An 8783-nucleotide genomic window follows, 5' to 3' on the forward strand; every position below is an offset into this window, starting at 1 on the left:
TACAAAAGCGGTGAACTTAACTGTAATTTCTGTGCTGTTTTTCAAGCTTGGCAGTCAAACCAGACCCGGAGGCAGGAGGTACTTTAGCACAGAGCTGTTTGAGATGCTCGGCTGGACCAAGCAAACTTGCTTCAGATACTTTGTCAAATCTGTATTTAAGCTTATTTGGGTAAAACTGAGGGATGAAATCAATGACTTGACATTCAAAAATAAACAATGAACAATGGCAATTATGAAATGACATCTACCACCACAGAATTCCTTGTATGAATTTTTAATGAATTATGAGCCAATGAACATTACAGAATTAAGCCTTAATATTTCTTCTTTCCTATGAACAAGGTAACTGTAACAGCCTATCTCAGTTAGGACAGAAGACCACAGTGAACACGAGTAACAGTAATTAACCTTCGTCCACCCACACATGCTTCCTCAGAGAACAACACAAGGGCTCCCCACAGCAACAACAAATTCAATTACCTATGTTTTCCTGATCACAGCTACAGCTGAGATACAGCAGACCTCTCCACCCACAACACTGCACTCGGTGTTTTCTCTTCTTCCCTCTGTAAGGATCTCCTACTTTGTAGATGAGAAAACTCTAGGTGAAATCTTGCACAACTGCTCTCAACCGCTGCAGCACTCGCCAACCAGCAGGGCATTTTTAAATCAGAACATATCCCAACACCAGAACCAGAATTATGGGGCCGGAGCTTAAATAGTTCTTTTTAGCCCCTCCAAACTCCAGCCAAGCTGGGGCAGCACTGATTTAGGTGCTACACCCTGTCTTCAGATACAACTGTCATCTTCTCCGTGCTTTCTGAGACCAGTGGAAACATGACCGCCTTCAACACTGAGCAGTCTGCCTTAACGGTCTGACAGCCATACTGGTCTCTAGTAACAAACAGATCCAGCTATAAATGAAGGCTCTCTGTCCTCCGGTGCTATCCTAACTAGGAACAGTCAATTCTATGAGCTTAGATGGCTTGTTCTGGGAATGGTGGCACACACCTGTATTCCAGGTGGGGAGGCTGAGGCAGGGAATGCGTTCAAGGATAGCCTGAGCTACATAGCGAGAACCAGTCTTTAAAGATCAAAAACAAACCACAGAAAGAATGGCTTGGTGTAAAATACAGGAATCTCCTGATTTTTGGTTCAGTAAGGAATGAATAACCATATGATTTTGTTTTCCAGTCAGCACCTTCAAAACTTTGTTACAAATGAACATTTATGACAAGACAGAAACAAAGTTACAAGCCAAACCCATGAGAGGCTCCGGAATTGCTCCTGAAGATGCAGCCAGTACAGCTACCAGCTTTTAACTATTCAGCCTTCATCCTTAGCCAGGTCTTCAATCAAATTTTACACACCACCAAATTGAGTTGTTTGAGACAAGAAAAACAAAAAACAAAAACAAAAAAACAAAACATTTCCTGGGCCAGCTATCTTCCCTAGTGAGTTTAACACATAATTCCATTTTGTACAAGGTTTCTTCTTGATACAGATTATAAAAAAAAATCTTTGACAACTTTCTCTTTTTCAAGCAAATACAAATACCTGTAACCCTTTCAGGAGGCAACTACAGACCTGTTCCATGGCTGAAGCCGCCTGATTCAGAGAAGTACTGACAGATTTAACTTTCAAGGACTCCCAGAACCCCAGCAAGCTGCTTACTGTCCCTAATTTTATTAGATGTAAAACAAAATATACATACAGCAATCATGTAAAAAGTACAAATATTTTACTTGCCTTCATCAATTCTTATGTATCTGAACCATATTAACTATACTTTCATAGAGAAAGATGTTTCTGTTGTAACAAAAGAAAAAACAAAGCCCTCAGCTCAAGTGTTGAATTATAAATTCCAGAGAGTATTAGTGAGAAGGTTTATGGGTCAAAATAGGAAATAATGTCCAACTCTTTCCAATGAAACTTTCCAATTGTTGCCAACCTAGGTTTTCAGCATTAAGCCCATGGGGCAATACCTAGGTGATTAAGAACACTCTTCACCAGGGTTCAGGCTGGCGCTGTTTCAAATGGGTGAGTAAACATTTTGTTGACAGCCCCAGTGGAGACTTTGAGGCTTCTGATTGTTGTATAATGTAAACAATATGAAATTAAAAATTCTTCATAACATCTACAGCATTATAAAGTTAGGAAATAAAAGAACCGTTGACCATGTGTTCTAGGGTTTATACTAATAGCGCTCATATGGAGTGCTCTAAGAGCAGCTGGGACTGCTCTGTGTGGAGACCAGTTTTCTCAGAAGGGCAAAAACTAAAGACAGACGCCAAGAGACGCACGTTCCTATTACGTCTGAACCAGCCTTGCTGGCATATGCATAATTATAAGTAGATCTATTTCCCCAGTCCTTGGCCAACCGAGGAACCTTCACCATAATTCTGTTACAGCCGTGGACTATAAGCCCCAAACACATGAGCTAGTACATGTCTCCTCCTCTTCTTAGTATTACCCTACTGTCCCCAAATGTCACTCTAATTTTGTACCATGTAGTGATTTTTAAGAAACTGAATTAGAACAAAGCAATCCCTTTGTCCTTTTTTTCTTTTTTTCTTCTTCTTTTTTTTTTTTTTTTTACAGTTTTTACACACATTATATATACAACTTTTAAAATAGCTGCACAATTTTATTTCTCATTGCTGGAGAAGTGCAGTCCAGGCAGACCATGCTTCTCAATATATTAAAAATATTAAATAAACCCAGCCAGTTTCATACGTTCTAAGTCAAGCTGGCTAGAAGTAAAGGGACTGGAGGAAGAACAGGCAGTTGTAAGATGGGACTGACCTTCATTCGTACACACTACATAAATCCTGCAGTTTCCTTCTGCAGCACCTCTACACCTCACCTTTAAGCTGGAAGTAACACACTGCTAACGTAGAGAAGAATCTGTGGCAACATGCATATGTCAACTGCCCACTTAACCAACTGCAACCCTGAGGATTTTTCTGGCCCAGTGGAAAGAGGAAAACACTACTAAGATCGTCTCTGTTGTCCAGCTGCTTCTTCTCCAGCTCTCAACTCCATGTGTTCTCAGGATGTTTCTTGGGCATGCACACATGATACTATCACGTCATGGTTCTACTTTCCACAAGTAGATCTCTTCTCCACTGTCCTTCTTCCTCGAAAGCCACTGTCATCCATCCAGAGGTTTTCCAAGATAAACCAAAGTCACTTCTGTGTTGCCATATACAGCAGACACTGCTGGGTACAAGCAGACCTTCGGAAGTCCTCGAAAGGCAACCCCCAGGAACTCATACCCACGCTCAAAAGCTAAAGTCTTATCTTCCATGTCCAAGATGACTCGGATTCTCTCTCCTATCTGTAAACAGACATCACAAGGTTAGGGTATCCACCGAAGGCATGGGAAGGAAAATGATGGTACAAATTAAAAAAAGGAAAAAGTACAAAGGATCTATATCGTCTAAGTTATCTCTGTAGATGAGAGGGGACTTTCTGTGGTGGGTAAGGACTCAGAAGGAACACACACCATTCTCAATGCAGGGCTTCTTCAGATCATTGTTAAAGAAGAGTCACATGGGACCTATTTTTAATTACTTTAAATTATTCTTTGCTCAAAGACTTTTCTTAACGAAGTTAACACTACCATCTATAACTTGGTATGTTTTACCAAAAGGATCTTTCTAAATGACCCATTTATGTTGCTGTTATATATAAATAAAATATTAAATCACCAGAAAAAGAAATGATTTTTGTTTGTCTGTTTTTTCTCTGTGTAGCCCTGGTCATCTGGGAACTTGCTCCGTAGACCAGGCAGGCCTTGAGATCCGCTTACCTCTGCCTCCTAAGTGCTGGGATTAAAGGTATGCGCCACCACTGCCTGGCAAGAAATGAATTTTTGATATATGCTAAAGCTTAAATGAAGCATGAAAACACAACATTAAATAAAACAAGCCAGCCAGAGAAAGATACGTTTATAATTCCAGTAAGTATCTAAAAGGATCATACAGAGACAGGCAGATTAGATGCTAACAAGGTCTAGCAGGGAAGTCGAACTACTGTTGAGTGACAACAGCTTACGTTCAGGATGAAGAAAACCTTCTGGGGCTACAGAAATGGCTCGGCCGTTCAGAGCACATGTTGCTCTTGCAAAAATCCCAGATTCGGTTCGCAGCACCCACAAGGTAGTTTACTACCATCTGTTACTGCAGTTTCAGGGGCCTGACACCCTCCTCTGAACTCTGCAGCATCAGTTACACACATGATTCACATACATATATGCAAGAAAACATACACACATAAAATAAAAATTTAAAAATCTACCCCACACTCCAGACAGGGCTTTTCTAAGTAACCCTGGCTGTCCTGGAACCCGGTGTAACCACGCCTGCTTTTAAAAAGGAACAGCAGCACTGTCTGTCTAAGCTTCCACCTCGATACACTCAGCTCTTCACCCAGTGTCATCTCTCTAGTTTGCATCCATACAGGAAGGCTGCATTCGGATGCCGAAAGTGGAAAGGAGGATCAGCCACAGAGCTCCTCTGAAGACTGCTTGCCTCGCACACATGAAGGTCTGGGTCCAATCCCCAGCACCACACAACTGCCAGCACGTGGGAGGCGGAAGAAGGAAGACGGGAGTGGGCTACACAGGGAGACCAGGGACAGCCTAGGCTACATGAGCTCCTGTCTCCAAACGCGGGTAAAAGATGCAGAAAGTCCTAAGATTTATAACTGGGATTTAATACTTCCTGATTATGGTAACTCTTGCTGTTGTCACTAACTTTCGATCATTTCTTTCCTGTCACAATGACTGCCGATATCTGCTATTATTCACTCTGCCCAATTGGACCACGGACATCCCCCATCTTGCAGTCCTCTAAATCGTCTTTACCATGCCTCCCAACCAAATACATACAGAACAGCACTCCTGTCTGTCGTCCTAGGACTCCTCTCATCGCTCTCAGGAATTAACCCATTTTGCAGCAGATTTAGAGGACACAATTAATTCTGCTGAAATTCACAAGTTTGCTTCACCTTGAAACATGCCACATGTATGTTTACAGTAAAGGACTCAAAAAGCACAAGATTCTCTAGTATTGGTGGCTACCAGTGGGTGAAGTGTGCGTGGCAGGCACACCTTTGATCTCAGCACTTGGTAGGCAGAGGCAGGTGGATCTTTGAATTCAAAGGCATTCTGATCTACAGAGAGAGTTCTAGTACAGCCAGGCCACACAGCACAGAACGGTCTCTAAAGACAAACAAAAATGCGGATGGCAGAACAACTAGACACCAGAAAGGAGCAAAGGACGAGAGCATCCAAATCTGCACACGAGCTCCACCCACATCCACGTCAGACACAGATGACACGCATGAAAAGCTCCCAGGGAAGTGAACTGAGAAGCAGACAGGCCTAGAAGAGCAGAGCCGAAACCTGCTGCTGCATACCATAGAGGCATGAAGTTTGCAGTCTTGAGTTTCAGCAAGTTAACTGTCTACCATTACATGAAAACCTGCGCACACCAAAGAATAAAGCAGTTTCTAGAAAAAGAAGACAGCCCAGAATTGCTAGTACACCTTACCCACACATGCAATTTTCAATTAAAAAAAAATCACTAAGATAAAATAGGAAAAGTATGACTCTCGAAGTGGTGGGAAATCAAAATAAATAAATAAACAATTTGCTGGGCAGTGGTGGGGCATGCCTTTAATCCCAGCCCTCAGGAGGCAGAGGCGGAGGCAGAGGCAGGCAGGCAGATCTCTGAGTTCAAGGCCAGCTTGGTCTACAAAGTAAGTTTCAGGTCAGCCAGGACTACACAGAGAAACCCTGTCTTGAAAATCAAACAAACAAAAAATTGACTCTTACCTAGACATTTGACAAAGAATTCAAAGTATTTATAGTTATTACGTGTATATATATATATATATATATATATATATATATATATATATCATTCTAAATATGTCCAAAGAATGAAAGAAACATAAAATCTCAATAGAGAAACGGATACAGAAAAAAGAAACCGAATGAAATCTAGATCTAAAGCATACAATAACTAGAACTCATTAGCCTGGTTCAACAAGTTGAGATGGTAATAAACTGGTAGTAGACATGAAGCTAGAGCCACAGAAATTATGCAATCAAAGAAGACAATGAGTACCAAGTATGGTGACACACACCTTTCACTGCAGCACCAAGGAGAGGCAGGTGGCTATCTGTGAGTTTCAGGCCAGCTAGGGATATAAAGTGAGACATTGTCTCAAAGCAGTATTCCATAATAAGCTGGAGTGGCTACATAAAAGTCAGACAATACAGACTCAAACAGGAAGATTGATAAAGTCAAAGGTCATTTGCAATGATGAACAGGGCACTCTAACAATAAGAGCCCTTAAGTCTATTGAGCAAAAACTGAGAGTCCCAAAAGAAAAATAGACAAGTTAGGGAGCACAGTTAGAGACTTCAATACTTTTCCCAGTAAAAAGAAAATAAGGGGTGGAGAGATGGCTTAGCAGTTAAGAGCACTGGCTGTTCATCCAGAGGTCCTGAGATCAATTCCCAGCAACCACATGGGGGCTCACAACCAGCTATTAGATCAGGTACTCTCTTCTGGCATGCAGGCAAACATGCAGACAGAACACTGTACACATAACAAAGAAATCTTTAAAAAAAGAAAGAAAAATCAGTAATAATACAGACGACTTAAATCCTATCAATCCATCTGACCTAAGATTTTCAGAATATTCCATCTAAGAACTGGATTAACCAGTATAAACATATTTCTAAAAAATGGAAATAAGCCAGGTAGTGGTGGTGCACAGCTTTAATCCTAGCACTCAGGAGGCAGAGACGGGTGGAATCTCTGAGTTCAAGGCCAGCCTTGTCTACAGAGTGGGTTCTAGGACAGCCAGGACAACACAGAGAAACCCTGTTTCAAAAGCAAAACAAACAAACACAAAGAAGAAAAAGGAAGAAAGAAAACACAGAACAATCTCTGAAAACAAGGACATCAGGATTTCCACTGCACCTGAAATAGTGATAAGACTTCATGTTCAGCGATAGAACTGCACCCTCCTCTCTATAGGACAAATATAGAGCCTAAAGAGACAATGAGGAATGATTTTACGAAGGAAAATCCTTTCAGCTTTTGCACCTCAAGAAATGTATATATGGCCAGGCATTGGTGGCATACACCTTTAATCCCAGCACTAGGGAGGCAGAGGCAGGCAGATCTCTGTGAGTTGGAGGCCAGCCTGTTCTACAAGAGCTAGTTCCAGGACAGGCTCCAAAAGCTACAGAGAAACCCTGTCTAGAAAAGCCTAAATAAATAAATACATACATACATAATTTTTTTTAATTATAAAACCTTTTATATTAGTGTGCCAGAACTGATAATTTTATTACCATATTTTTATGTGTATTGATCTTTTGCCTGAATGTCTGGGCATCACTTGCATGGCAGTGTCTGTGGAGGCCAGAAGAGGGTATCAGATCCCTGGGAACTGGAGTTACAGACAGTTGTGAGCTGCCATGGATGCTGGGAACTGGACTTGGGTCCTCTGGAAGAGCCAGTGCTCTTAACTGCTGAAGTATCTTGCCAGCCCCTCAAAGATTATTGAAGCTAAAGATTTCAAACTACCTGTGGTTCCAAAATGTAAAATCTACAGTCCCTCAAGACTTCTGCTTTGGGAATTTCTTTTTAAAAGATATTTTTAAACATTGTGTATTTATACATGTGTGCAAGTGCCCACAGAGGTCAGATAAGGGAGTTGAGGCCCCTGGAGCTGGAGTTAAAAAGTAACTGTGAGCTGTCCAAGGTAGGATATGGAAACTGAACTCTGGAAAAGCAGCAAATATTCTTAATTGCTGAGCCAACTCTCCAGCCTACTTGTTGGAATCTTATTGAATTGTTGTTTTATCTTCTGCTGAATCTATAATACGGCTTTAAGACACAAGAATTGTAATTTTAATTCTAGAATCAAATGAGTACAAGACATTAAGATGGAAAAATATGGGGTAGGGAGGTGGCTCAGCAATTAAGAACACTGCCTGCTCTTCTAGAGGACCCAGGTTCTATTCCCAGCAACCACATAGTGGCTTACAATGTCTGTAACTACAATTCCAGGGGACTGACATAATCTTCTGGCTTCCAGGGGTACACAGACATACAAGCAGACAAAACACTCATACCCATAAAATAAAATTTAAAAATAAATTTAAGATACAGAAAATAAATGTAGCAGTCTGCCTGAACTTGTTTATCTCTACAGAAAACACTAATACCTCCAAGGGCTTTGAATCCATACATTAGTAAGAAACAGAGGGTAAATATGCATGTATAGCACATGCATTTGTTGTGATGATAAGGTGACCAGAAAAGGGAGCGGGGGAGTCCTGGATGTTTCATGACACATGGAAGATGACAACCTTGGACACGAGCCATACTGGTCTTCTGAAGCCAGCCTCGCTTCTTTAATCACATTTCATACAGGTGATGTGATGCTATAGCAACGGAGTGCAAAGCGTTTCTGAGACAGCATGGCCAGCAAAGCCTAAAATATATACTCTTTAGCCCTGTATGGAAAGTTTGGCAACCTCTGACCCAGGACAAAGATTGATTACAAATATGTATTAAGAAATACTGACCTATAACCTTCAACTATTTACTTTAAAAATTACCAAAACAGCCGGGCGGTGGTGGCGCACACCTTTAATCCCAGCACTTGGGAGGCAGAGGCAAGCGGATCTCTGTGAGTTCGAGACCAGCCTGGTCTACAGAGCTAGTTCCAGGACAGGCTCCAAAACCACA

At 41.4% G+C, this 8783-nt stretch overlaps 1 protein-coding gene across 1 annotated transcript in view; it reads right to left on the bottom strand.

Annotated features, from left to right (window-relative positions):
* Positions 1-265: 265 nt before the first annotated feature.
* The window catches only part of Fbxo45 (F-box protein 45), a 16883-nt gene continuing 8365 nt past the window's right edge, over positions 266-8783 (bottom strand). Inside the window, exon 3 of the mRNA XM_005344835.2 lies at positions 266-3340. Coding sequence (XP_005344892.1) covers positions 3155-3340 — 186 coding nt within the window. The 3' untranslated portion in view covers positions 266-3154. The remainder of the gene's footprint in view (positions 3341-8783) is intronic.

This window comes from Microtus ochrogaster, chromosome 2 (genome assembly GCF_000317375.1).
Source record: "Microtus ochrogaster isolate Prairie Vole_2 chromosome 2, MicOch1.0, whole genome shotgun sequence".
In the NCBI taxonomy this organism is placed as follows: Eukaryota; Metazoa; Chordata; class Mammalia; order Rodentia; family Cricetidae; genus Microtus; species Microtus ochrogaster.